This window comes from Hylaeus anthracinus, unplaced genomic scaffold (genome assembly GCF_026225885.1).
Source record: "Hylaeus anthracinus isolate JK02 unplaced genomic scaffold, UHH_iyHylAnth1.0_haploid 12001, whole genome shotgun sequence".
Classification (NCBI taxonomy): domain Eukaryota; kingdom Metazoa; phylum Arthropoda; class Insecta; order Hymenoptera; family Colletidae; genus Hylaeus; species Hylaeus anthracinus.
Window position 1 is genome coordinate 11411030 of NW_026534348.1, and position 27414 is coordinate 11438443.

The following is a 27414-nucleotide window of genomic DNA, read 5'->3' on the forward strand; positions in this document are numbered from 1 at the left end:
TTCAGATGTGTAATTTATCTCTAGAGAATATGGTCCTGAGCGATAAGTTACTAGCAATACCTAGGATTTTCATTAAAAAACTGAACGCAATTGTAAAATGACCATTGATGATACTATCGGTACAAAACTTTCGAAACTTATACTTTTTACTAAGAATAAATTGTACTAATTATTTATGATATACTAAATATAAGAGAAAGATTGTTCTTGATTGATTATGTACTACAGTTTTTAGAAAATATTACTTTCTTTAAAAAATGTTGAAAGGAGTATAATACTTTGGCACCCTTCGAATTGAATTAATATTAAATTGTAATCTATCAGTAAAAAATTTGTTATAACGAAGATGGTTCGCAGTAATTTTAATATTCTATGTTTCGTATCATAATAGGTACGAATTAAATTAACCTTTTTCTCTGTAAAATACAATTTGTCTAAATTCAACTTAAACTTTATGTAAATAAAATCACGTGACAGCAAGAAAATTTCGTTGGTCCATCTATGGTCAGGAGTGTATCGTACTTTTGACATGTAACAGATCTAAAAATGGAAAGATTAAACAAACGACGAAAAGAAACTGGAACACAATCATCCGTTTAAAAATAATTAGCTATGGCACATAGTTGTGTTGCTAAAGTTCATCTTTTTGTTGGTTAAAATATAGATGGCCTCGTATGGATTTAAAATTACTAGATCTAGAGGGCCTAAAGTCAAGGTTTAGTTTACAAGTGAGCTTGAATATTTTATGATTGAAGACGCTGCCTATACTACAAACTTGCCTTAAAGATATTTCGAATAGTTGACTGCTTTTTGTATATAAATGATCAATTGAAGGATTAAACTTTTATTTATAAAATATAATTGAAATTGATTTCAATTAAGATTTTCAAGCGCAGATAATTTTAAAAAGCTTGAATGGAAATGTTTTTTGATTCTTTTTAAGGTCAAAAGACAAGCATTAAGGTGTTAACCTAGTCTGCCTTGAGTAGAAAATGCAATATTTCTACTATTTTTATTATTAAGAAAGTAAAGAATTAATTTATTTCCTTCGTTTCGTTTATAATTTGGAATACACAAGTTATTAAATTTATAAAAACATCACGATTACATTTTTTTTAAATGTTTATTCTGAAAAATCTTGTTTGTTTTCTAGGGGTTATATTTACGTTTCTTGCGAAACTACAAAGAAGAAAGTATTGAACTTCTTTAAAGTTGATTTAATGGACAATTATTAAAAATGGATCAGGTATTTAAGAAATATTATTTCCCTTACCGTAAGTAAAAATTATACAATATAATTGTCATTTACTATTCTACAGGATTTGAAATCTAAAATTGATCAAGCTTGCCGAACGGCTGAAGAATTTACAAAGCTTTATTATGAAAGTTTAGACAAACGCAGATATGTGAGTGATATGAATCTCTGAAATTAATGATTCAAACAAGTAAATTATAAGTTATATACATAGAGGACAGATTATTAATTACTAAATAAGTAAATAATGTAATTAGTTTATGAATTAACAGAATTAAACGATTGAAAATAATAAATTGTTTGAAATTATTTATAGCATATATCAAGATTGTATTTGGATACTGCAACTTTAATTTGGAATGGAAACGGTATCGAAGGCAAAGATAATATACAAAAATTTTGGACAGATTTACCACCTTCCGTCCATAATGTTTTCGTCTTGGACGCTCAACCAATAACAGGTAAAAGCTTTTCCAAGTGATTTTTCAAGAATGCTTGTAATTATTTACGTATTTTATTTACTAATCGTTAAAGTTTATGCACACATCAAATTATTCGTTAATAGGTCCTGAAGTGGCAAATCAACTGACATTCCTTGTAAAAGTTGGAGGACAAGTGAGATATGATGATAAAGCGTTAAAACCATTTAATCAAAGCTTTCTGATTACTGCCATGGGAGATAAATGGAAAATTGTAAGCGACTGTTTTCGAATACAAGAAATACCAGAGAATGTTAGTTAGAATATAAAATGACAAGTTCGATTTCAAATTTTTAAAAGAACTATTTGATTCAATAGTCTTTTTTATTTCTATCATCGGTCTTATATCAATGTATAAAGCGATATTAAAATTTCGTATTAGTGAATCAGTACGTTGGTCGATCATTTAGGAATAACTTTACACGAGAAAGAACTAAAAATAAATATAGATATAAATACTTAGACATAAATGTTACTATGATACATATCGTATAAAACATCGATTTCATATCCTGATGGTTCATCAACTTAAACATCCAATGATTAATAAGATTCTGAGAAGTTCTAGGTGTAAAACTTTTTTAACAAAACACTTATCAATCTATAGTTCATGATATTCCTTAACACTTGAACTCCAGGGTGTACTTTATTGTTATATATTATACTTGGGTGACACATACAACTCCCTTGGTAGTTAAGGTGTTAATAAATTGTATAAATATTGCCTATAATTACTTAAATTTTGAAGAAATCACATGTAACATTCATTATTTATATTAATTCCATTCTAGTTTATAGTAGTAAATATGTCTAAGATAGAAAATAATGCAATTAAATAAAAATTTATAATTAAATATTACATATAGCTTTTAGATTAAATGATTGACATTTAACTGTACGCCTATAATAGATAAAACAGTCTTTGTAATACTTGATTCTTCATTTAATAAGAATCAGAAGTACTTAACAAAAATTGTAGGTAATTAGGCTAAAAATCCTCCTAAAGCATTATATACGAATTTTAAATTACCTTGTTGAATGTGATTTCTTGAAAATGATTATGTATTTACAGATAATATTTCATTGAATATTTTTACTTGACAAACTAGAAATTGATTCAGATCATAGTAAAAAATCTATACACTTAGTACTTCTCGTCTCGCAAAGATTCGTTCGTACGATCGCTCATGTTTTTTTCCCCACCCACCCTCTCTCACCCTCTCTTTTTCTCTGAAGTTGACAGAAAAGTCGATTAGTTTATCACAGGTAGAAACGATGCAACAAAAATAGGGTGATCGGACAGAAAGGAGAGAAATCCCGGTTCGCGTAATTAGCATTGTCGATCGATGTATTCTAGTAGCCATAACGTAGGCAGTGTTACAAGGAGAAACAATTTGACTGGTGATTCAAATGACATCTTCATTCTCGTTGCGTATTTCTTATTTTTATGTGGGCGAATAAAAAAATTTCAAGACACCGGATACTCTCTATGGAAGACTATTAAAAAAGTATGAAACTAATGATCTTAAACTAATATCTTTAAATGCAGACTGACCTTAATCGTAAGGTACATTTAATTAACTAAGTATAATTTGTTCAAACACTTTCAAATCAAAGGAATGCAATTATAACATTGCATTCAGTCGAAGTTCAATACATTAGGGACTAAGTTAAAAACGAATTATTAAGATAACAATAATCCATTCATTCATGATTGATGAATTAAAATGCAATTATACTATAAAAGATGTCCGTGTGGTAACTAAAAAGCGAAATGAATTAGTAAGATTCAAATTCATATAAAATTAACAGATTTAGTCTACTCCTTTCGAGATTCTTCAAGAAGTATCCGGAGTCTCCCGTTTTCAATCAGCGCTCTCTGGAAGAACGGCTACGCGATACTGGAGACAAAACGAAACGCTTGAGAATTTGATTAATTACATCCGCTGATTTAAATAAATGTACAGTAGAACTTCGACGTTATTCGATCATTTACTAAATTCGATTTTTGATTATCCGTGTACTTAATCAAATTTTCGATTATTGAAGTACCGCTTAGTCGTCTTATTACAACCATAACCATCTTGACTTTACAGGTATAAAGTTTCTTTTTACTCTGAAACATTTTAACATAATTCAAAAAGACTTTAGGATTGACAAATACCAAAACGAAGACAAAATTACTTTCAGGATACAGTAGCGAGTAAAATATAATTAAAAAAAAAAAAGAATTAAAAATTTGCGTTTGATTAATCGAAATGTCAATCAATTTAGCGGTATTATTCCGATTAGTTCGCGTAATCGAGGTTTCACTGTACTGTTTAAGCATACATGTTATTCGACTTACTCTATACAAATACAAAAATTGTTACGTTCTCTCACGCATTAAAATGGTTTACACGCTTAAAAGTTTCGCACTTACTTTTTATAATCTAGCCTAAGACTTTGCGTACGATATTACGAAGCACGGCGCAAGAAAGTTCGATGAAAGAACACCGAGACGTTTTACTCGATAACTATAATCACCACATTTATCGTATAGTGGACGAGTGTATAATTCACGTAGAGCTTCATTGATGCAGACTAAATATTGGATCGACGTAAAAGTAATAATGCTTAATTTTAAAATCAAGTGTTCAGTATACAAAAAGTATTTCTTGTTGTATTCATATTATATATATGTATATTTATATTTGTTTTTCTTTTTTTTTTGATGAACTGCGATTACTCGTCCTTTTTTCTATAGGTTTAAAACTATTGTTAAAAAAATTGAAGGAACTAGTACGTTTGATCCTTATTTACTTATCGTATCTCTAGATTCACGTTGTTTTTGAGAATTATCATTTGTTCTCGCAGAACTCAATACATAAAAAATATGAGTGAATTATATTTATGCACTATACGGTCCTCTTTTTTCGATATCAAAAAAATGACACTTTTATCGTAACAGTATTCCCAAAATTTGAAAAAAAATTGCTAATCGCAGTCTATAATAAGAAATATATCGATAGAAAATGGAATACATCCACCTTTAATTTAGTATTGTGTGTTTAGATTCCTTTTTCATTACTTTTCCATCAAACCGATATTAATTGAGGCCGTCTTCGGCTTGAGGCCTTGTCCGTAAGCATTCTTCGCTTCGAGCACTCTCCAAGAGCAAAATTTCGGCTCTAATCGAGTCATCTCCAGGGATAGTACTGATACATAACACCTACAATATTCGACACGCAAAATACATTCTATGGGAAACCCGAGTGAAATGTAACAACAAATTCGAGGGATATTCAATACTCAGAACAAAACGAAGGTTTAAAAAAAAAAAAGTCAAAAATATTTTTGGCAGAGTAGACACGAGAACTTTGCAAATTGTGCCAGATAAAAAACGAGGACAAGAATAAGGGTGGAGATAGAGAAAACGGTGTTCAATCTCCCTGGTTTATCTTTGCACGGCGTTGACGACATCTTTTATTGTGTTTTGGAGGTCAGTGAGAAGTCTTGTGTTCTCTGCGACATTTCGAGTACCTGCTGCGCGCAGTTGTCGCGCTTGAAGCTCTAACCTCGCGAGAAGTTCGCGGAATTGAAACCGTGCGTGCGGGGCGATGCCACTGTCTGCGAGGTTCGTACACATTCCATGTAACAGCCCTACCTTATCTGAGAGCTGGAGCCAGCTGGTCATTACTATCGTCGAATTACTTTTCAAGTTCACCACGCTGCTCTCGATTAACGTCGAAAGCTCCAACACAGCTTGTTTCGCGGTCCTTGAGTCTGCGTTCTGCTTACTTAGGTCGTCCTCGGTATTTTGAGATTTCGTACAGTTCGGTGTCGCGTAAATTGAAGAGCAAAAGTGTTTCGTCGAAGAACACAGAGGTTTCAGTGGTTTTGCTGGAATGGCCGGTTTTTCTGGTTCGGGTGGTGGCCACAGTCTGACATCGCTTTTGCTCCCAGAACTACAGATGAATATAATTTACAAAACTTATGTTCATTAACAACATTTAATTAATATTATTTACCTTTGACTGCGTGTTGAGGCTCCACTGTGATCTTCTGGTGAGTCTTCCGTCTGATCAAAAGTATCTGGTTTGCCACTGCTTCCTCGAACACTGAGCTTTGGACTATGAGGTTGGCTATCGCAAGACTCCTTGTTTTCCCAAAGCTTTTTCAAACTACTGATACTGCCAGTACTTCTGCGCTTATCATCTTGTTGCTCTTCCGATTCCGAGGACTGTTCCGTAACGTTACTTCTCTCCTCCGAAGGTTTCTCCTTTTCAGCATTCTCAACTTTTCGTAATCTGGCCTTAAAGTCAATTATTTGTCCGTCAGGTGTCTCTTCCTTTTGCGGATTGTTCCGTTTGTCTACTCTCTTCAATTTAAACCCAACATTTCCACTGGATAGGATGGACTCGGTCACTGGAGAGGATACTGACGAATCTTTGTGAGCATTGTGAATTTGTTGTTGGTGATCTTGAATTACTTCATTGGTCTTTAAAGTTGATACAGCATATTCATTCTGGGGGTGTCTGTTGTAGTCAGAAAAATATAAAATATACATACATGCACATATTATTAAACAGATTATAACAATAATATTAAGTTTGTACTATGCCATGCAACATATTTACAATTTCATTCATCAATTGGAAGATTAATACGATAAATTAATTTAATTAATCTATTAATTAAAATTAAATTGTAATTATTAAACAGTATTGAATCTAAGCTTGAACTAAATTCTAATCCAAATAGAACCGTACGAACTACATTAAATTAATATAACTATAACAGCAACCTTCTGAAACCAAATATACTATGAAATAGAACTTCAACTACCTCTGTCCAGCCTCCATATTGAAACTGGCGCAGAGTTCCGACAACAACTGCGACGCTGGATCGAGAGGTGCTGATGGAGTACAACTTGCGACTCCGCTTTTCTTCGTAGTCACGCCATGCTTCGTTTCTGCGCTTTGTTTAATCTCATTTATCAGTTTTAATTCTAGCATTTCTTTCATGCCGGGTTTACGTTCGAAACTGTCAGGTGGTGTATTCGTAGAAATTGGCGGGGGAGGTGGTGGAGGAGGAGGCGGCGCTTCCTCCGGCGGTGCGGCAGTTTCGATCGTTTCTATTCTAAACTTAAACCCCGTCCTTTTATTATCAGAGTTTCTGCAAAGGCTGTCTTGAATTTCTCTACGCCTTAGATTAACTCCAAATCTCGAGCTGGCTTCTTTCACGGAAGGCTCTGCGTTACTGACGTCATTCCTGTCTTCCTGTTGGTCGTTTTCTTCCTCTTTCGTTCGCCAATCCGTACTTTTTACCTTTCTTATGGAAAGGGGAGAACTTTTCACTTGAGAAATATCAGCACAAGGAATAGGAGGCGGATGGTCAGCCTGTTCCAGACCAGTAAAAGTTTCGTCTGGGGGAGGTGGCAAATCCACGGGTGGGGGTGGAAATTCTAAATCGGCTAGCGATGGTTGAACAGATCTCGAAGGACTCGCAGTACGGAAGTTTGAGTTACTCGAAACCCGAAACGTTCTTAGACCAACACCTTCGGATTGGTTATTCTTTCTTACAGCTACCATTCGACCACGAGGAGAATTTGGGGGCTGATACGTATTGACGACACCGCTTGAAGAATTGCTGCGAGTCATTTGAGGCTGACTTCGTAAATTGCTTTGACGAGGAGAGAGAGATCTATGCTGCGAACCGTCGTGAGTAGCTTCATGTTGCTCCATCGAGCTGGGTACTATAGAAGAGGCCACTGATGCAGATTCTTGATTCGATGGCATGCCGCTTTGACGAAGGGACTCAAGATACGCGCCGATCCTAGCACCTTTTGGTAATGTACCATAACGATTAATAGCTCTCTTTACGTTCTGTACTTCTAATGCTCCCACTTGTACAAGCTAAAAAAAAAAGTGAAGAAATGCACCCGTTTCTGCTAAAATCCGTCAATTTCAAAGCATAGAAATATACCTTTTGCGGTAGTGGTTCTTTTGTTGGGTATGGTCTAGGTTTGATTTGTTTTTGAGTACAGACTAGTCCAGGTATGGGTTCCGGTGACGTTGAAGGTTGAGAGATGAAATTTGGTTCCGCCGTACCCTGAGAACCCTCTCCGTCCTCCTCGATTTCGCAGCCTCCTGCAGCAATCGTTCCTTGAGCCATCGTCGCGAGATCTCGCGCAATACCTGAGTTCCCATTTGACAACAAACCGTACCGGTACATATTCTCTTTCTGCTTAGAGTCCTTTCGCTGAGAGCGAACATGCTCCGTAAGCTCGAATAACGAAATACAATGTCTCTTGAAAATTAAAACTAGAACTTTCTCGTTCAATACTAAGTTTCCTTTATATTTGTAGGTTATCGATTTAATCAACATAAATTCGTATGAAAATAAAAAAAAATGCAAATACCAAAATAAAGTCATCTTTACGATCTTCACGACCGATTTAGCAATTTTAATCTTCCAACTAAGTATAAGGAGACAGATATAGATGCAGAAGAAATCGAGCAAATAAAGCTGTATACAGAGCTTACGGTAGGAAACTGAAGCAGTGCGTGCACGTATCAGTACGCTCGATTAAAGTAGAATGGAGATACCTTCGAGAATCTTATCAATACCATTTAGATCCGTGGCATCGTCGAGAGTCATGGTGTTCGTTTCAGTATTTTGAGTATCTTGTTCTTGGTACGCAGAGTCGCGGAACGAACTGCACGACGACAGCAGGCTATTACACAATCGTTAAATCAACGTTAAAATTATATGTCCAACATTTGTCGACACTATGATTAATTGAAACCTCGATCGAAATAAATATACGAAAAAAAATATCATACCTTGTTCTTTTCGGAGGTGCTGGAGCTTGTTTTCCCTTTTTATTCGTAGAACGTCTCATCTGTACGATGTTACTGTTATTCTTACTCGACAAACCACCCGTAAAAGTACTCAGTTTTGTTATGGAGCTAGTAGTATCTACAACAAATTGGTCAAGGAATTATTATTCTAACCATCAGAAACCAAATTACTTTAAGGAATAAAATAAATTTAAATAAAAATAACGATAAAATAATACTATTTTACAAATTTCCTATGCGTTTACCTGAAGAAGGCAGTGGTTCAGAAACAAGAACAAGTCCATGAATATTTCCAGTACTACCAGTTTGAGATTTTTTATACGAAAGTAAGGGAATCTCTCCTCCACCTTGAAGCTGTTTTTCCACTTCTGCAATAAAAAAATGTTACAAAAATAATTTAAGATCGCAGGTCGTATTTTAGTCTAAATCCTTATCACAATAAGACTTTTTGTTTTATTAAAATTATTATAAACATTTATGTTAAAACTCAGAGTATTTTACCTTCGGTAATACTGGATTCCTGGAACATATTTTCAAGGGAGTGATGGATCTCTTTAAATGTAGGCCGGTCAGCCGCAGACCACTGCCAGCATTGGCGCATTAGTTCATAAACTTTCGGTGGACATCCAGGAGGACACTCCATTCTATAGCCTTTCTCCAACATGTGATAAACGTCCGTCAAATCGACGCCAGGATATGGAGACATGCCGTAGGTTGCTATTTCCCACAACAAGATGCCAAATGCCCATACATCAGACTATAAAACAAAAATGTAAATACATGTATAGGCTATAAAAGAAAGTATGTATGTTTATGATAATCAACTAAGAACAATATTATAAGGTAGAGGAAATAGAATGTTATGTTACCTTTGTAGAAAATTTATTGTAAGCCAATCCCTCTGGAGCAGTCCATTTTATAGGAAATTTCGCTCCAGCATGAGCCGTGTATGTATCGTCTCTCATCAATCGAGCCAAGCCAAAGTCTGCGACCTTCACCAGATGATTTTCACCCACTAGGCAGTTTCGAGCCGCTAGATCTCTGTTTCGAAAGTCGCGATGTTAACGCGAACTCGTTTCTTAAGAGAGGGCGATGAAATTTAAAAAATTTCTCCTAACTAACGAATGTATTTTTTTTTTTATGTATAATAGGTATCACTATCGATACTATAATCAATCATTACTTATCTTTCAGTGACTCTTATGATGACAAAAATTATATCCTAAAAACAACTACTTTCAAAGGAAATATTTTAATTTTTATATAATTTATACTTGTCTCATATATGTATAGATATCAGTGAACAGAAATTACATTATTAAAATAGACAAATGCTATTCATGAAAACATTTTATTTCTGTAGCAATCTGTGGAGGGGTATAAGCAACATGGAAGCAGTTTTGTGTTTACCAAAAAAATTTCAAATACTATACCTGTGAATGAAATTTCTGCTTTCCAGGTAACTCATGCCACTGGCGATCTGTGTCGCCATATGCATCAAAACGACAGCGTTGATTTGATGTTTGCTTTCGTTCCGCAGATAGTCAAGCAAATTCCCTTTGCTCATAAATTCTGTAATGATATAGAAAGGCGGTTCGCGAGTACATACACCTAACAACTGAACTAGATTCCTGTGCTTCATCTCCTTCATGATTGCAGCCTCCTCTAAAAAGTCTTTTAGGGCCATCGTGTCCTCCTATAAAAACAACCACAGATTCTTTGTCGAAACTCGATATATTTAGGCACTGGAAACTTTAGGAAGGAACAATACCAAAAATACTGACCTTCAACGTCTTCACGGCAACGGTCATATTGTACCTCTTCCATACTGCTTCGTAGACATCCCCGTATTGTCCCCCTCCTAATTTATGTCTCATGACTATGTCTGTTCTATTGATTTCCCATTCATCCGGTTCTGTGAAAATACCACACCATGTTAATAGAACAAATAAATTTCTTTAGTAATTTCTAATTTTTTCGTAATCTTATATTTACCTGGACTAAGTGGAAAAACGGTAGGTTTGTTGTGCTTTGGTGCAGGATAAAGTAACTGTGTGATTAGACCATCGGCAAGCATTGAATGATGATGGACTAGTTCCGCCAAAGTGTTAAATTTGCTTTCATTCGTGACATACATCTAAAATAATTATGTTTCTCGGTATCGTATTCAAGATTATAGTCTACTGCTCTATTGTTAGTATACATAATCAACATCATACCTTTCCTTCACTGTCTTCATTAATTCTATAATGATAGACTCTACCCTCGTATCTCAGAGAAATACTGCGTTGACCCGGGCTACTTTCAGACTCGCGAACCAGGAAACTGCCGTTTATACCTGAACTTAGGAGATACTCAGCAGCATTCCTAGATATCCTTCCATGGTACCAAGAATGCTTCTCTAGAGAATTTACTGGAGTGACATAATTTGATGGAACCCAACCCACTTGACCAGTACTCGAATGAGCTTCACACCATTCTCCACTCTTGTTATAACTCAGAATACGAACTTGCTCTCCTATATTGAAATAATTTTAGAATCATAACATCATATCCTTTTCAGTAATACTTTTTATCACAAAGAACAATTACCTTTTTTAAGACTGAGCTGATTTTCTCCACCTGCTTGAAAATCATACAGAGCAACGAATAGCTGCGGATCATCCTCTTCCTGTGCCAATAGGTTTTCCTTACTAGTCCACCTTTAGCAAACATTTTAAGTCCCATTCATAGCTTTTCATATATTATATTAAGTGTAAAATATCAAGTATGCTTTTGAATTTAAAGTATTATATTTGTTTACAACTCTTTAAAACACATTGCTACTTTAAACTATTGAAAACGATTATTTAGCAACAAATAAATACAGACTATAAAAATGTTTCATGATTGACAATAAAGACACATTTTTAATCTTGAAAGACCATATATAATTTCAGCATAATTATAATTTAATACATTGTCCTTATATCAATACTGAATGTCACAAAGGGAAACTATTGAAATGAATTTATAAATAAGATATTCAACAAATGTAGTCAAAATTAACCTGTTCGCAGCTTCCAAAAGCCCTGTAGAAGGAACGCCAGCATGTTGCTGAATATTCACTTGTTGTGAAATTGGCTGAATGCCGGAACCGCTGGGAGGATCACCATCTGGTAATGCCGGAATGTGAGGTAGCGGTCTGCTTTGTAAAAGAGCTTCTACACAACATCATAGTATTGTTTTATATAAATGACTACAAATAGTCTAAAGAATAACAAACTATGTTATAAAATTTACATATAACACAATCCAATAAACTATTGAGTATAAATCTTTAAAGTAATCATTTTAATACAATAATTGTAATAGTTCATATTATTTCCTTCACTGGCAAATAAATATGTCATACGATATATGCAATCCAAAATTTATTTTTAACAATATAGATATATATATATATATATATATAAAAAAAAAAAGAGTTAATCTTGGAACAATAGAAACCAATTTACACAGCAACCGGATTAAGTATAAGAACAGGGAACTAATTTATAACGTTAAATTATTCTACAATCGAGCCACATTAAAAGTTAACAACAAATTATTAATTTAATGAAAGTCATATACACGCATACACATGTACGTGTACATTAATTATATAACCAAGTAATTGCATTCACCTTCGTATTTCTTGTGCGTTAATTTATCACGATTCTTTTTTAAATATTCTGTAAACATTTATATTTGTGATCTGTTTTAATATGGTATACGAGCGCAAGGGAGAGCATGCAAGTGTGAGGGAAAGCAAGTATGACAGAGAGGACGGAAAAAAGGGGCGGAAGTAAGAAAGAAATAGAAGATAAAAAGCGAAAGAGTAGGATGAAAATAAGGAAAGGAAGTTACCGCTGTGTTCGGTAAATATATTGGAGCCAACGAGACGCGATTCCTTAAGGTTCCTTGGCTGTTTGCGCGTCTGTCGCGCAGTGGAGCCGGTAGGAACGATTCTTTCCTTGGTCTGTTGAGCACCCATAGTTCCCAAATTGGCATGCCCTTAGATTAATCCCGGCCGCAAAACTGCCGGGGCCGTTCACTCGGCACATTCACTTTCGGCCTGTCAATCTAACTCCCGATCGCATCTCTCGCTGGCTTCTGCCTACGACGAGAACACCCGAGATTCACGAATCTCACCACAACCCGAACCCTCTATTCACATTTTTGACCAGCACTCGAGATAGACATTCTCGCCATGTTTGACAGCTTCGACGTCGACGATAGCTCGATTCGCACCGTACTTGTTTACTACTTTTACTTGCCACCAGGGTCGTTTCTGGTCTCCAATTGGTCCAGCAATGTTCTGAACAAAGATTTTATTGGCCAAAGAACACCGTCTATCGATAACATCGAACCATGTTCTTTGTTAAAGGGACTACATTCAAAATATGTCTTTCGTTTCAATAAATCTTAAATATTAATATTTATTATAAGGAGAATAGAAAATAACAACGTAATTTACGAGTATTTGTGAATGTATGAACATGTAGATCCAGCTTTACGCTATTCTCAAATGAAATTTCGATCACATAACAAGCTCCCTTTACAATGAACTTCCACTATCATGGGGCGAACTATAGATCTACCATAAAGTGTGTGTTTTGTAGGGTAATGTTAATCAAAGAATAAATATGAAAATACAGGAAAGTTCTATGCTGAAAATTGAATTTCATACTTTCGAAATTATAGCAGGTCTTTTAAATGGTGTCTTGTTATAAGACAGAAATTGTCATGTTTTGGAACATGGCTAATGCGAAATACGTCAATGACTGAAGCGACGGCAGCGCGATATCGGAAATCCGAACTGATTACGAATAATACGAAAAACTCCGAGGACTGCCGAGGCGATTTAGTGACGTCATGTTGAAGCAGAAGAGATAAGACAGTCAAAAAAGTGAAGTTCTGTTTTCTAATATATTTGCAGCCCGTACGAGTACTTCTTCGTTAACTACGTAATTTTGAAAATGTCGTACGCGTACCTTTTCAAGTACATCATCATCGGGGATACAGGTAATTACGCGATGCTCGTCGAGAAGCGAACGTTGTGAAAGTGGTACGTTCTCCACTACGTCGACCGTGACAGGACCCATTGTTTTCGTTTCTTTGTACGATGATTTTCCTGATTCGTAAATCTTAATGTTATTCTAGAATTTGCATTCTGCATATTTCCCAATGATGTTTACCACTAAAAATTGGACATTTTTTTTATGAATATCATGAATCATGCATGATCTCTTTATACGACGATTCTGTCAACTTGAAAAATGTCGTGCTGGTTTATTTACTCTAATCGCAGATTTTATGTCGAATTTCTCGCGGGATATGTGTTATGTCTTTGAGATTTGAATTATTGGAAATCGCGATTGTAGATTTGTTAAAAATATGGTTATCACAATATTATAGTATTGTTTACTGCGATCATTTAACGTGTCAACGCAAATCATCCTTGAACTTTTTATTAATACCAATCAGTATTTAAACAGACAAACAGACAAGTACTGTGTGTATGTCAATGTCAAACATGATTTGAACAGATGTTTGTTTTTTCAAGGATACTTTCACATGTATATATTTATATATATTTATTGATTTCTCTGGAGAATGTTTTTAATATTTTTCAGCTTGATCTTATTTTTTTAACATATATTTTGCTTATTATATTAAGTCTTTAACAATAGCAAAAGATTGTGACGTAATGACATGGTGGTCTCTTGAACTATTTTTTTTTGGAATGTTTCCTAGACTTGAAAAGACATTACGTTATGCATAATCCTTTTGTTTTTGTTTTATAAAAGTTAACTATATTAAACACTATGGCTTAAAGATTAAAAATATAACAATTTTTACTTTTTGCTGTTTAAATAGGGGTTGGCAAATCATGTCTTCTTCTTCAATTTACGGACAAGAGATTCCAGCCAGTTCACGACCTAACAATAGGTGTTGAGTTTGGTGCCCGTATGATTACAATTGATGGAAAGCAAATCAAGCTCCAAATTTGGGATACTGTAATTATTAATTTGTTATATAAAACTTTAATTTGTTTATTAGAGCTTACAAAGTATTATGTATAATATAGATGACAAACAATTTCAATAGAATAAGCAGTTAACAGGATTATCATGATTTTGTAGGCAGGTCAAGAGGCATTCCGTTCTATTACGCGTTCGTACTATCGTGGAGCAGCGGGAGCTTTGCTAGTGTACGATATTACACGAAGGGAAACATTTACTCACTTGGCAACTTGGTTAGACGATGCACGGCAACATTCGAATTCTAATATGGTAATCATGTTAATCGGTAATAAAAGTGATCTGGAAAATAGACGCGAAGTGAGGAAAGAAGAAGGCGCAGATTTTGCAAGAGAACATGGACTTGTTTTTATGGAAACCAGTGCAAAGACAGCAATCAATGTAGAGGAAGCATTTATTAACACAGCAAAAGTAATTTACGGGAAAATTCAAGAGGGTGTATTTGACATTAATAACGAGGTAAGATGAGTCATAATAACCGAAATGCAATTGTAATGGAATTCTGTTTGATTATTACTAACGAGGAAGTTACGATTCTGTTTAGGCAAACGGCATAAAGATCGGACCACAGCATTCGCCAACGAGTGCTGGTGGTTTAGCGGGTACCGGTGGACAAGGAAATGCGCAAGGTGGTGGGTGCTGCTAGGGGCTGGGGGTTGCCTGTCCACCGCTTCATCCTTCTCCAGTTTAAATTACTCTTTCTACACCCAGTCCTCATTTTATTCTCAACCAGTTATTTTGCATATGTTTTCTCGCGCGTGTCGCATTATAAGGTAACAGGACTATTGGTGTATTTATTATTTAAAAAAACGTATACTCTTACTGAATAGGAATATTAATAAGGTAAAGTGTTATATACTCCTTAAATCTCGAAACTTAATAAAATTTTAATTTACAGATTCTTGCTGATGTTAGTTTAATTTTTTAAGTACTATTTGTTACATGGTTTCTATATTTGATTTTAGATAGCAGCATAGTAATACTTACTTCTCTTTATTGCATTCGAGTAGTCGAGTTTTTTAACATATATAGATAATCTTTCAGTTTAAATATTCGCAAGAAATAATTAGAAATAAATAGATGTTACTTTATTAACTTAATACTACATTTCATTCTTATTTATTCAAACAGAATAATTTAAGTTTTATTGATAATGTGTCAAAAACGAGGGTCAAAAGTTAACATATTGGATATTGATAAAGCGGGAAAGGATAGGCACTTTCATTCGGTGTTTTGTATTTGTTCACGTGTATATTGTATGTATTGTGCACTAATCATGGAAATCTGATTTAATTTAATAATGGATCATAGTTGGTAATACACAAATTGAAGTGATTTATCAAAGATATGATTTTCATTTGACTACCTAAGGCGACATCATGTATATGTATGTATCAATGTATGAAATGACGAATACATAAAACATATAAATCAATTTTATTATGAGGCCTATCTAACCAAAAAATCTTATTATTTAATTACTTAATTATGATTGACATTGATATTTTCATTACAGTATACTGTAAAAGTAAAGCATTTTAATTACGTGTAACTTAACGCGACATTTTTCTAATTTTTACATTCGAGTAAGCGTTTTTAATCGATTTAATAAATAACCACTAAAGGTACATATTATAACTGGAAACACAAGTAGTGATATCTAATGAGAAGACATAGAGATGTTGATATTATCTGTATTCAATCTATGTATATCCAAAGATAGTTATAATATACGTTTATACTTTTATTTTACAACTAATTTTAATACTTTTAAACTAAATACAAAATGAAGGTCTGTTCACACACAAGAAAGGTATATTGTAAGTGTATGGTGCGCATTTCATCTTAAACAAAAAATAAAGCATACAATCAATTTAGTTCATATAAAGTAGTTTGTTATACATTGCAATCAATATGATTTATCAATATGTAAAAAATAAATATAGATTAGATATGTGTAGTTTAATGTTAAACTAACGTGAAATTCAAAATACATTTTAACATATTGCTTTACGATAAGTACAGAAAGGAGGCCCATCAGGAACGTCAGACTATTGCGCTCCTATATTGTTATAATTAAAATGTATATGTGACTTCAACGAATGCGATCAATAATTATTTATTAACTGTTATTAAACGCCCAGAATGTGCGGTTCACCGTCTGCCTGTACATACATTTTATATATCTTTTTCATTCAAAAATATATATGTGGATATCGTTCATTTTATTCAATTCTGTAGCATCGATTTGTATACTCGAAATTAATTTTTTGATTCAAAAGTTTATAGTCACGATATACAGAACGTATTTACACGTATATAATTCTGCTTGATACTACGCAAACGTAAATTATTCTAAAAACGTTAATCTTAATTGCAGATCTGGCAAATCTGTTTTAGCGTCTCTATTAACATGTTAATGCATAGTAAACCAGCTGCGATCCTTTCTTAACGTTCGTAATTAAACTTATAATTAGATCAGAAGTATGTAAAACAGTTTATAAGTATGTTTAAAATATAATCGCAATTTAACACAACTTGAATGTTCTGTGTATTATAGATATTATTTATTATTACGTTATATCATGAATTTATTAAGAAAGAAAAAGATGTTGAGGTAAAGTACTTTGAAAAATATAAAAGTAATACATTCTCTTTAAGAATCGTACTGATGTTTAATACAAATACATATCATAGCCTTAGTCATCATCCACAAGCAATAAACAAAAATTAATTAATGATCAATTCTAACAAAAAAAACCATGCTTAATTCGCTAGGGATTTTTGAAGCTGTTCGCGTTGAATTTAGTGAAAACGTATTATTCTATCTTGACAGAACTCAAAAGAGAGACAGATCGGAAACGTCGCACGGAAGAAGATAAACAATGCGTGAATAACGAATTGATAATACCGTTAAACAAAAAGAGAAAGCAAGGATGACAATGGAACCAATAAAACTTGACGTATCGCGGTAGCCGTCGACAGAAAATGTAAAAGTAGATAGAACTTTGAAAGAGAGTTTACGCGCCAGCAAGTTTCACAAGTCGGCTACGCCACTGGAAGAGCGCTCGAAATAGCGGCTTGATATCGAATGCACGCTACTCCTACTGCTATATTCCAAGCGATTCACTGTATTCTGCTGTATTCCATCGCACGCGTGTACGGGGAGCACGTATTTATTTCGTATTCATTGAAAATTCTGATTTGTTTATTGACCACGTCCATCTATCGTCGCTGGGCTCTCTTATCGCTACTCGTAACGTTTATCCGTCGTATCTGATATCGTATCGTCGAATTCGTGCCGTCGCCTATCGATACATTTCTAATACTAATAGTCAATTTAAAAGTAATTCACTCGAATAATTGATCTGTCGGTTGCCGCACTTTTCGAAATCGGTCCTGGTGTTTGCTTGGAGAGAAATAACTCGTGCGCATTAATGAAGTTTCCGTTTACGTTAGCCGGATCTATGCTATGTAATCTTCTGAAACAATTCGTGCATTGACGGAGGAATGGGTTTAACGCAATTACATATTTCCTAACGAAGCAGAAGCGGTCTGGATTTAATGCATAAGACTGGTGGAAGAATTCCAGGTATGTAAGGTGAATGGATATCACGAACAATAAGATACGCTCATCGAGCGACTGCTTTAATCTGTAGATACACTTTTAAATGAACGTAAGGTTATATTTCCAATGCTCGAATAAAAGTGCCGATAAAGTGTGTTTCGATTTGTAGAGTTTCAAGTGTTTTAAATAAAGGAAACTAAACGCGTGTCATGAAAATGCGGTCCTTGACCTCGTTCCGACTCGTGTGCCGTTCTAATACCTTTTATAGGTTAGGAAATGTGTTTATTATGATGTTGTACGTATCCGAAAATTGTTGACAGTACTATTTCGCTGGGCAATTGGCCAGGTTTCGAGTGCTACTTTATACTGTGAATTTTCCCCGTTCACATCAATCATTCGAACAGCTAATATTATTCGGGATATCGTATTGTGTTCGCAGTTCTCAGAAAAATCTGACATCAGCTAACAGGAAGCCTTGTTCCTTTTACATCTATGTATATTCATGAATGCATTTTCTTCCGCGTGTTCCACAAAGCGTCGTTTATTTTGACGATAACTAAAATTGGAGTGTGTATTATAACGCATTCCGCAAATTGTTTTAGGTGAAATAAAATAGAAAAATTATATTCGTTATATGTATTTTGTTTAGAAAAATTAAAATAAAGAAAATATTCACGTCCAATATTTTTAAATATTCTGTATGTAGTGGTTTTACGCGTTAAAAGTGTAACGGAGAATTTTTATGACGAAGAAGAATGAATATGTTACAAGGATTTGTACTTGAATGGAATGATTCAGATAGTGTTACTCATGCTAAGAATTATTTTTTTTATGGGTATCTTTTCTGTAGCTCTATTATTCTGACTTATTTTAGTTTAATATGTTATTACTTGTGACAAAAAAGTAATTTTTAAATCGTGTTTCTATATTTACGTTTCTTGGAAAGTATATAGTAATTACTGATTAAAATGATGATACTTCATTAGAATAATATAATGCAAAGTAAAAACGATATATTTCCAGCATTTTAACGAACAATAAATTTTGTTTTAAAAATTCGCCGATTTTGCCGTAGCTAAAGAAATAATCTGATTTCCGCGTTTTCAATCTGGACCGCAATCTTGCTGAAGATTAAAGTCGTGACAGAATTATTGTGTACTCGTGGTCAAGGTCGAGTTTTAAATTGCATGAAATTCAGTCGTGTCTGCGATCCGTATATGACTATTTAAGGGCAAGTCGGTTCTAAATATATCACAAGATAACCAATATTTACAAATAACCGCACATCGCTGAAAAATGTTTGAAAATATCCCGTAAAGAGAAGTTGTCAATTCCTCTGAAAATTAAAGAAAAAAAAAAAGAAACAGGGAAAGAAAACATCCATTTTACAAAAATATTTTCGATACTCTTTCGATAACAGTTTTAAAAATTATCGACGTAGCCGAAGCATCCGCAGACTATTATTAGCATTTTCCTTTTTCTTTTATCAGCCTCGTCTAACGATCGCTAATAAGACTACTACAGGGTGTTTCGTTTAAATCGAGATGGTTAAATATTCTCGCGAGGGGATGAAGCTATCAAAAAATGTTTTCAACAAAAGTTATTTGGTTCAAATGATTCAAATAATTGTGTTGTAAGTAAAGTAGCGGGAGAGATTTGAATAACAAATTAATTTTTTTCAATGTCACCTTATATATTTTAATTTATAATATAATAGTATAATATAATTATAATTATACTAATATAATATAATTATTGTAATGCGAGGCTTTAAAGTCGAAGAAGGATAGAAGATGGAATGAAAGAAGAAAGATTTAAACGAAACACGCTGGTACGTATCCCACGCGCGATGCTTGTTGTTTCTTTCCTATCAGCAAGTGTTTGCAAAGACGTTGGCAACAGTTTGTTTGTTTATACAACGATCGGGAGTGGTAAAAAATGCCACATAGTCGCGTGGCCCCGTCGATGTTATGTCCTGCGTTATTTTTGTTTTCATCATGGCAACGATGTGCAAGGTCTTTGACTTCTGGTATAACGAGCTACGTGCGTCTATTCGTCTGAATGCACGAATGCAACCAAAGCGATACTTTCTGAATGAACGTAAGCGTATAGCGGCACTCTTTCTGGCACAGGCATCGTTAACCGCGCTGGTACGGTGACACCGCTGCGGAGGGTTAATGAACATAAAAGACCCATCATTCGGACTTCCGAGATCGAACACTTGGAATACACATTATATCGGCGTCGAGCGTACGAAATTTAAAAATATACGTCGCGAAAGAAACGGATATTACATTACAAATTTTTAAAAACGTCGGAGTACATCTTTGAAAACGTCCTGGAATACATTTATAAGTAGACTGCGTATTTTATGCATTTATGATACAAGCTAATAGAACAAATATATACTAAATATAACCAAAAGTGATGTACACTTATGCAAAACGATGCAACAATATTATTATATTAATTGTAAAATATATTCAACATACATTACGTATATTTTTAGTGTGCCTTCCATTATTATTGCACGCCTTGTACATAAATACTAAACGCTTATACATAAATGCATAAACTTCGCAGTCTAGTCATCCCTTATTCGTTCAGAATGCGATTTACGCAAATCTCAATGGAGACAAATACAAGTTAGAGAACATATTGTTTGTACTGAATTATTTTCCACCGATATTCAACATTTGGGACGCGGTTTATGTCAAATACGTTGTACTAACATGACGAAAGAAAGTAGAGTGAAACGACTTGTAATTCAATTAGTAACCCAAATGTGCGCGAGCTTATTAACTGACCTCGTAATTTACACTATATATATATATATAAAAAAAAAAGTAGCGCGAGTTTGCGAACTTATCTGACTCGTTACTCGAGATAATTTGGATCACGTTTCTGGACAATTCGGAGCAGCGAGCTGTTTGTCACCGATTACAAAAATACTGTGTGCAACATAATAGAATACAGCCATTTAAAAGTTTTAAGTAGCGTGGATTACTTCATCTACAAATAAAAAAGAAATATATACGTATATATATATATTGCAATTTAAAAATACAAGTTAACCATTTGTTGGAAAGACTGTTTATGGTTTTACCAGTTGCGTATGACTTTACAGGCGATGCAGAGCAACGTTACGATATCGGCTGTGCTCGTTTAACGCGTCTTGAAACGACCGAAGAATTGGTGAACGATGATTTTTCATACGGACTGACCATTTAGGATTATCTATTTATACGTGCTTTAATTTCTACTGCTGCTACTCTACGCCTCTATCATGACGAGTATCGTTCCACTCACCGATAAACAACTTCATCAGTTGGTAAATGAATAAAACAAACAGACAAAAAGAAAAAGGCGTCATAGACTCGCAAAAATAGTTTTTTCTCGCGCGAACGACGAGCGCTTTCCTTGAAAATTTTAAGACAAAAGATATTATAACACGTATGTACAACGCAGAGTGAATTATAATCGTTTTCCATTTGTAGAGCGTGAGTATCGGGAAAGCTGTGAACCCTACGGAGACTCCCGTGAAAGAGAAACATGTACGGAGTATCCTTTTCAACAGAATTTTTTTTTTTTAACGAAGATATATCGTCCTATTAAAAATATCTTCCCTTTCGAAAAGCGCTATCCTCTCGTTTGGCTTTTGTAAAAAAAGAAATACATAAAAGAAAACACTTTGCATATTACTACTACTGCATGTTTAATAATTTATCACTGTATATGACCACTGTTACCTTCTTTCTAACGATGAATAATTATGTGCACGCGTAACAAAGATTATCATTAAATTGCCTACTCGACTGTACAAAATGTTCTCTTCTAAACACACTGTACGAGCCTTACAGAAATATAGGCGCCATTATAGGCACATATCAAGAAAAAAGTGGAATGATCTTCTGGTTGTACATGCTCAGACAACCATTGCAAGAGAATCAGATCGTCGCTTGGAAATTCTGTCACGTTTTACACAAAATACTGAGAGAGGGTCACCCAAAGGTGATTCCAGACTCTCAACGATACCGCGGGAAGCTAGAAGACATCGGGAAATTATGGCAGCATCTTCGAGAGGGATACGGCCAGTTGATTCAATTGTACATAAGATTGTTGATTACCAAATTGGATTTCCACAAGCGAAATCCACGGATACCTGGGAACCTTCAAGTAACAGAGGAGGAATTGGTAGCCATTGGAGAAAACGATATCAATGTTTAGTAAGTATTCGATCCATTATCGATAAATGTAATGCCTTTGATTTTATAACTTGTACGTAATATGATAAATGAATCGGTACAATACCTTGATTTATGTGTACATTATAAAATCAAAGGCTCTACTCTTCAATTAATCCACGTACACGGTTCGTTCATAAGCTACAGTAATTGATGCCAATTTTTTTTCTTTTCAGTTTCCAAATGTCGGTTGAAATGTTCGACTATATGGATGATATCTTGAATCTACAACGCGCAGGTAGGTACGGAATGAATTCTTGACCAGCACCGTGTCTCGTAACATTCAATTTCCCGTCTTCCTTTCGATTGGCGAGAAATGATTAGCCGTTGCATATTTCCGTCTCGCGAACGCTTCCGCGAAAGTCGGCAATGCGTTTCATTAGGTGTCACCTTGAGTGGCTTCGATCGAGTATCGTTTGATAAAACTTGCGACATGACTTATCGATTTCAAAATAGGCTGCTTAGACGCGTGATTAATGTACCAGAATCCCGATTATCCAGATCGAACCGAATCAAAGCAGACTGCGTAAATTATAATTCGTGGTCTGCATGCTGAATGAATGAACGGAGGCGTCATTGACGTATGAACAGAAAAATTTAAATTACGGTAATGATTCACTTCGTGATCATTTCGAGATGCATTCTCGATACGTGTTTTTGAACGATTATGACGCCTTGCGATATACGAGTAACCGATACGGTTGAAGAGACAATTCTGCATTCTTATTCGATCTTCTCGTATGCCGTGTCGCCTTTACCGCTTCTCAACCAGTTTTAACACTTTAACTACCTTGCTTAGAAACAGTTTGCAACATGAAAGAGAATTTTCAACATTAGTATATTAATGTATATTGATCTAGGCTGACGCTAACATCTTTATACTGTTGTTAAGTAAAGTCTTGTATGTTTTCTCAAAGTGAGCATTGTAAGTAGACAACTTAGAAAATGTAAATAACTACTGGAATTGAAAAGATTAAACACTGACAAAAATCGGATACTATCTGTAGATAAAGTGTTTTTAGATACCAGTGTGTTATCAGTATTGCAGACGTTTTATACGTATATATATATATATATATTATTATAGTATCGATATTTTCAGTTACCACTTCCTTGAAGAACACACCATTGAATTCCATGACCGTCAATGGCCAATGTCGACTGGCTCCGTTGATACCGTGCGTTTTAGATGCGTCTCAGCTTTACGATTACTGCGTGAAAATTCTATTCAAACTCCATAGCGCGTTACCAGCGGACACCTTAGCTGGCCATCGTGACCGATTTTCGAAACAGTTCCATGAACTCAAGAAATTCTACAACACCGTGAAACAAAGACAATATTTTAAACACCTTATAACCACACCTGCGTTACCTGAGGTGAGATTGATCGAATGAACGAAACTGGGCACTCTTTGGAATTACATTTTGGAATTTGCTGAAACATGGATGTATTGCAGAATCCACCAAACTTTTTGATACAATCCGAGTTACGAACGTACGTCACACCGAGAGTTGTATTGCCGCCAGAAGAATCTTTGGATAGCGATATGGTCGTGGATAGTCTGATTGATACGTCTGACACGAGTTCGTTGCCAGGAGATCAACCGGATTCTACGCGAAACGGTTCGATCTCTCCTGATGTATTAGCGGAAAGGTAAACCTATAGAAAAGGAAACGTAACTTTCAATGGGAAAATTGAACACTTGACATTTTAGGGAAAGTCTCATCGATCATTTGCAGCAAGAAAATAGTCGACAGAGACAAGAGCTACAAGATCTATTAATTGATCATCAACGAATCATGGAAGAGCTTCAAAATCGCGCCACGCAACTTGAATCCGGTTTGATGGCTAAGGTAGAAGTGGTTTAATTAACCACTGACATAACGATTACACGAATAGATAGTACAACAATTTCTTATTATTTTTTTAGTGCAATGAAATCGAACAGGAGAAACAACTAAATCAGGACTCGCTTAAACAAAAAGCGGACATGATGGTGAAAGTACATGAAAGTGAAGGTTAGTGTATGTTAATATTCATTTCTTTTGTAAAAAATATATTCAAGGATGTATCTATTACTACATTTCCCTTATGCGTTCCAGAAAAGTATAAAGTTCTGGAAGAGAAGTTTCAGAAATTAAAAGATGTTTATGCAAAGTTAAGGGAAGAACATATCAGTTTAATTAGGAAGGTAGTAACATTCTCCTTTTCATAATTGTTTAATGCAATAAGAAAATTTTCATCCTTGTATACTTCTATAATAGAAAGCTGAAGCGGACAAACAAATTGGAGTATTGAAAATGTCTCAAGAAAAGTTGGAACGACGAACCATTGAGGCAGAGCGTCGACTCGACGAATTAATACAAGGTCAAGATATAACTGAAAAGGAAGCTCGAAAAGCCGTCGAAGCACAACAGGATTTGGACGACGTAAAAGAGCAATTGAATGCCACGAAAGCTGAAAACTTGGTTAATATCTTTCTTTTAATAGATCTACGGTTATATTTTGTTTTTATTTCGTTCCGGTAAAAATGTAATATTTTAGGCGTTGATAGCCAAAAACGATTTTATAACTTCTAAAAAAACGGCTTTAGAAGGCGATCTACATGATTTATTAGCGCAGAAAGAGGAATTAGATTTAAAGATCGAGAAGCTGGAAGTTGAGGCTGATCGATGCCGTAATGAAATAAATGTGCATGCCGACACTATGTTGTACGAATTGTTGTGTAAGTATGTTAATTCCTTTGCTAATAGAGCAATGAGAGATTTATGCTCAGCTACGTAATAGTATAATGCTGTAACTTTAATTTCAGTAAATTGCATCTCTGAAGCGGAAGATATTATACAGTATTCATTAAGTGCTATCGATAATCCAGCGATGTCGGATCTAACTTGCACCCCTCAATACCTTGAACGATTGGAGGAATCGACTCTAAAATCGTTAGATGCTTTGGATTCGACATATACTGGTTACGTATGCGACACAACGAAAGGAAAGATGCTCATGAAAAGTGCAATACACGTTGCATACGTTTTGGGTCTTTATTTAATTCATGCGAAATCTACATCGAACACTTCTATCGATATCACGCTGGGCGATAGTAAGTTACGGAAATGTAAACAGTTACGAAAAAAGTTAGGAGGATCACATATGTTATTTTAAATTTTGTTGTGCTCTAGAACTGACCAACGAATGTAAACAGCTAGGACTACTATCTTTAACAATGTTTAGCTACATAAAAGAGAAATCACCGATGACAGTTGGTCAAATCAATGATGTAAAGCAGCAGTTTAAAAAAATATGCGAACTTGCTGCTACGTTGTCCAGTGGTCAAGGTAACGTTGAAGTTGTAGGGACCTTGGTAGAGGCGGAACTTTTAAGTATGGATAAAGCAATAGAAGAAGCTGCTAATAGAATACAGGTGATACAGACATATATTACATTTTACTGTAATAAATCATGTTGATATATGATGGCATATTTTACGATGATAAATCAGGACATGCTGGAGAAATCTCGAGCAGCGGATTCTGGATTAAAACTAGAAGTGAACGGGAAAATCCTAGATTCGTGTACAGAATTAATGAAATGTATAAGACAGTTAGTTAAAAAGTCGCGGTTGCTGCAAGCAGAAATTGTAGAACAAGGAAAGGTATAATGCTTTTGCTTACTATTAGTACTCAGTGTATAAATGGATGAAATACAGAAATATGTTTTTATATTTAGGGAACGGCCTCTGCAACTGAATTCTACAAACGGAACCATCAATGGTCCGAAGGACTCATATCAGCAGCAAAAGCGGTTGCATTGGGCGCTACTCTGTTATTGTAAGAGCTGCGACTTGGCTCAGTTTTTTTTTAGGTTATAAAATTTATTTATGTGTATAGGGAAGCTGCGGATAAAGTTGTTTCCGGAAACGGCAAATTTGAACAACTAGTGGTCGCATCACAGGGAATTGCTGCATCTACAGCGCAATTGGTAATCGCAAGCAGGGTAAAAGCAAATAGAAATAGCAGTAACCTGGCTGCACTTTCCGAGGCGTCGAAAGACGTGACACAGGCAACCGGAAGTGTTGTTGCAATTGCTAAAAATTGCAGTCATCTTGTAGAAGATAATGGTATTTGTCATCAGATGATACTAGTTGGAGGAAGATAATGGATTAAGAATTGAAAAATTAAAAAAAAAAAATGAATATTGTATGTACTTTGCATGTACTTTGGAGACAATTATTTTCAATGTTTTACAGATGATTTAGATATTTCTGGGTTGAGCCTACATCAAGCTAAACGATTAGAAATGGAGGCACAAGTTCGCGTACTGGAATTGGAGCAAGCTTTGGAGACTGAAAGATTACGCTTATCTGCTTTGCGTCGCCATCATTACCAACTCGAAGGCGAAAAAGATGATCAGTATGTACCATCCAAAGCATAGTGAATAATACATTTTTTGGGTTTTATATAATTCTATTTCAATTATTGTTTACAGATTTATATTAATGACTGAATGAGATCCGCGTTAACATCACAATCTCTCAATTGACATGAAGCAGTATTGAACAAAGTAAACAAATTCCATTACAAAATAATATATTACAAAAACAGAAGATCTATTTGGGTTGTCCACAACGAATTATTGTAATATTTGCATGTTTAATGTTTAATAAATACATTTTATTCATTTTTAATGGCAATTCAATGTTTACACAGAAAGGGAGCAATCATTGTTATTCTTTTTATTTTGCATACATGTTGTTATACCCTTATTATAAATTAACTCTGATTTGTATATCTATCTGTACCGGGGGCCTTACGATGGCAGCACTAGGTAGCACCTAGTAACAGCGTCATATCCTCCGAGTATCTCATAGGAATGATAATTCACAGTAGATAAAATAGAAAACGTTCAAATTTAAATCCAACGAATAAAATTCGTTATATTTAAATCACAACTGAACCAA

The 27414-nt window shown here is 34.6% G+C and overlaps 4 protein-coding genes across 12 annotated transcripts; 3 read left to right on the forward strand and 1 right to left on the reverse strand.

Moving 5' to 3' along the window:
• The first annotated feature begins 774 nt into the window (after positions 1-774).
• On the forward strand, positions 775-7430 carry LOC128890773 (NTF2-related export protein). Of its 5 annotated transcripts, none has more exons than XM_054149606.1 (6): positions 775-1026; positions 1154-1246; positions 1320-1406; positions 1572-1716; positions 1821-1948; positions 7301-7430. In XM_054149606.1, the coding sequence occupies exons 2-6, from the start codon at positions 1238-1240 to the stop codon at positions 7343-7345; spliced, it is 414 nt and encodes a 137-aa protein (XP_054005581.1). In that variant the 5' UTR covers positions 775-1026; positions 1154-1237; the 3' UTR covers positions 7346-7430. The 5 variants fall into 5 exon arrangements, with proteins under 5 accessions (XP_054005581.1, XP_054005578.1, XP_054005577.1 ...); XM_054149603.1 differs by lacking the exon at positions 7301-7430 and adding an exon at positions 3568-3945 and having other exon boundaries at positions 775-1077; XM_054149602.1 differs by lacking the exon at positions 7301-7430 and adding an exon at positions 3568-3945.
• On the reverse strand, positions 4431-12846 carry LOC128890759 (tyrosine-protein kinase Abl). 5 transcript variants are annotated; one of them, XM_054149576.1, is made up of 17 exons: positions 12468-12846; positions 12245-12292; positions 11629-11782; positions 11172-11281; positions 10799-11097; positions 10575-10716; positions 10364-10494; positions 10013-10275; positions 9449-9620; positions 9081-9336; positions 8825-8947; positions 8562-8697; positions 8346-8452; positions 7702-7865; positions 6562-7631; positions 5745-6251; positions 4431-5681 (listed from the first exon to the last, which is right to left on the reverse strand). In XM_054149576.1, the coding sequence occupies exons 1-17, from the start codon at positions 12592-12594 to the stop codon at positions 5171-5173; spliced, it is 4320 nt and encodes a 1439-aa protein (XP_054005551.1). In that variant the 5' UTR covers positions 12595-12846; the 3' UTR covers positions 4431-5170. The 5 variants fall into 5 exon arrangements, with proteins under 5 accessions (XP_054005551.1, XP_054005548.1, XP_054005550.1 ...); XM_054149573.1 differs by having other exon boundaries at positions 7702-7913; XM_054149575.1 differs by having other exon boundaries at positions 8325-8452.
• Positions 12847-13458: 612 nt separating this feature from the next.
• On the forward strand, positions 13459-16079 carry LOC128890772 (ras-related protein Rab-2). Its single transcript, XM_054149600.1, has 4 exons — positions 13459-13625; positions 14481-14620; positions 14747-15103; positions 15189-16079. Exons 1-4 carry the CDS (start codon positions 13580-13582, stop codon positions 15288-15290), a joined length of 645 nt encoding a protein of 214 aa, XP_054005575.1. The 5' UTR covers positions 13459-13579; the 3' UTR covers positions 15291-16079.
• Positions 16080-17351: 1272 nt separating this feature from the next.
• Positions 17352-27147, forward strand: LOC128890761 (huntingtin-interacting protein 1). Its single transcript, XM_054149577.1, has 19 exons — positions 17352-18236; positions 21340-21543; positions 21710-21773; positions 22081-22438; positions 22633-22694; positions 23559-23833; positions 23914-24110; positions 24172-24310; positions 24388-24475; positions 24560-24648; positions 24722-24925; positions 25002-25182; positions 25270-25557; positions 25637-25878; positions 25957-26109; positions 26184-26284; positions 26345-26574; positions 26704-26866; positions 26943-27147. Exons 2-19 carry the CDS (start codon positions 21499-21501, stop codon positions 26962-26964), a joined length of 2901 nt encoding a protein of 966 aa, XP_054005552.1. The 5' UTR covers positions 17352-18236; positions 21340-21498; the 3' UTR covers positions 26965-27147.
• Positions 27148-27414: the final 267 nt, after the last annotated feature.

Coding starts and splice junctions, on each gene's coding strand:
- LOC128890772 (XM_054149600.1), top strand. CDS start 13,580: ATGTCGTACGCGTACCTTTTCAAGTACATCATCATCGGGGATACAG. Junction 13,626..14,480: donor CATCATCATCGGGGATACAG/GTAATTACGCGA, acceptor CTGTTTAAATAG/GGGTTGGCAAATCATGTCTT. Junction 15,104..15,188: donor TATTTGACATTAATAACGAG/GTAAGATGAGTC, acceptor GATTCTGTTTAG/GCAAACGGCATAAAGATCGG.
- LOC128890759 (XM_054149572.1), bottom strand. CDS start 12,594: ATGGGTGCTCAACAGACCAAGGAAAGAATCGTTCCTACCGGCTCCACT. Junction 9,621..10,012: donor AGCAGAAATTTCATTCACAG/GTATAGTATTTG, acceptor CTTTCGAAACAG/AGATCTAGCGGCTCGAAACT. Junction 7,632..7,701: donor AAGAACCACTACCGCAAAAG/GTATATTTCTAT, acceptor TTTTTTTTTTAG/CTTGTACAAGTGGGAGCATT.
- LOC128890761 (XM_054149577.1), top strand. CDS start 21,499: ATGACGAGTATCGTTCCACTCACCGATAAACAACTTCATCAGTTG. Junction 22,695..23,558: donor CTTGAATCTACAACGCGCAG/GTAGGTACGGAA, acceptor CGATATTTTCAG/TTACCACTTCCTTGAAGAAC. Junction 24,649..24,721: donor ATATCAGTTTAATTAGGAAG/GTAGTAACATTC, acceptor CTTCTATAATAG/AAAGCTGAAGCGGACAAACA.
- LOC128890773 (XM_054149603.1), top strand. Junction 1,717..1,820: donor GGACGCTCAACCAATAACAG/GTAAAAGCTTTT, acceptor ATTCGTTAATAG/GTCCTGAAGTGGCAAATCAA. Junction 1,949..3,567: donor TGGGAGATAAATGGAAAATT/GTAAGCGACTGT, acceptor ACTCCTTTCGAG/ATTCTTCAAGAAGTATCCGG.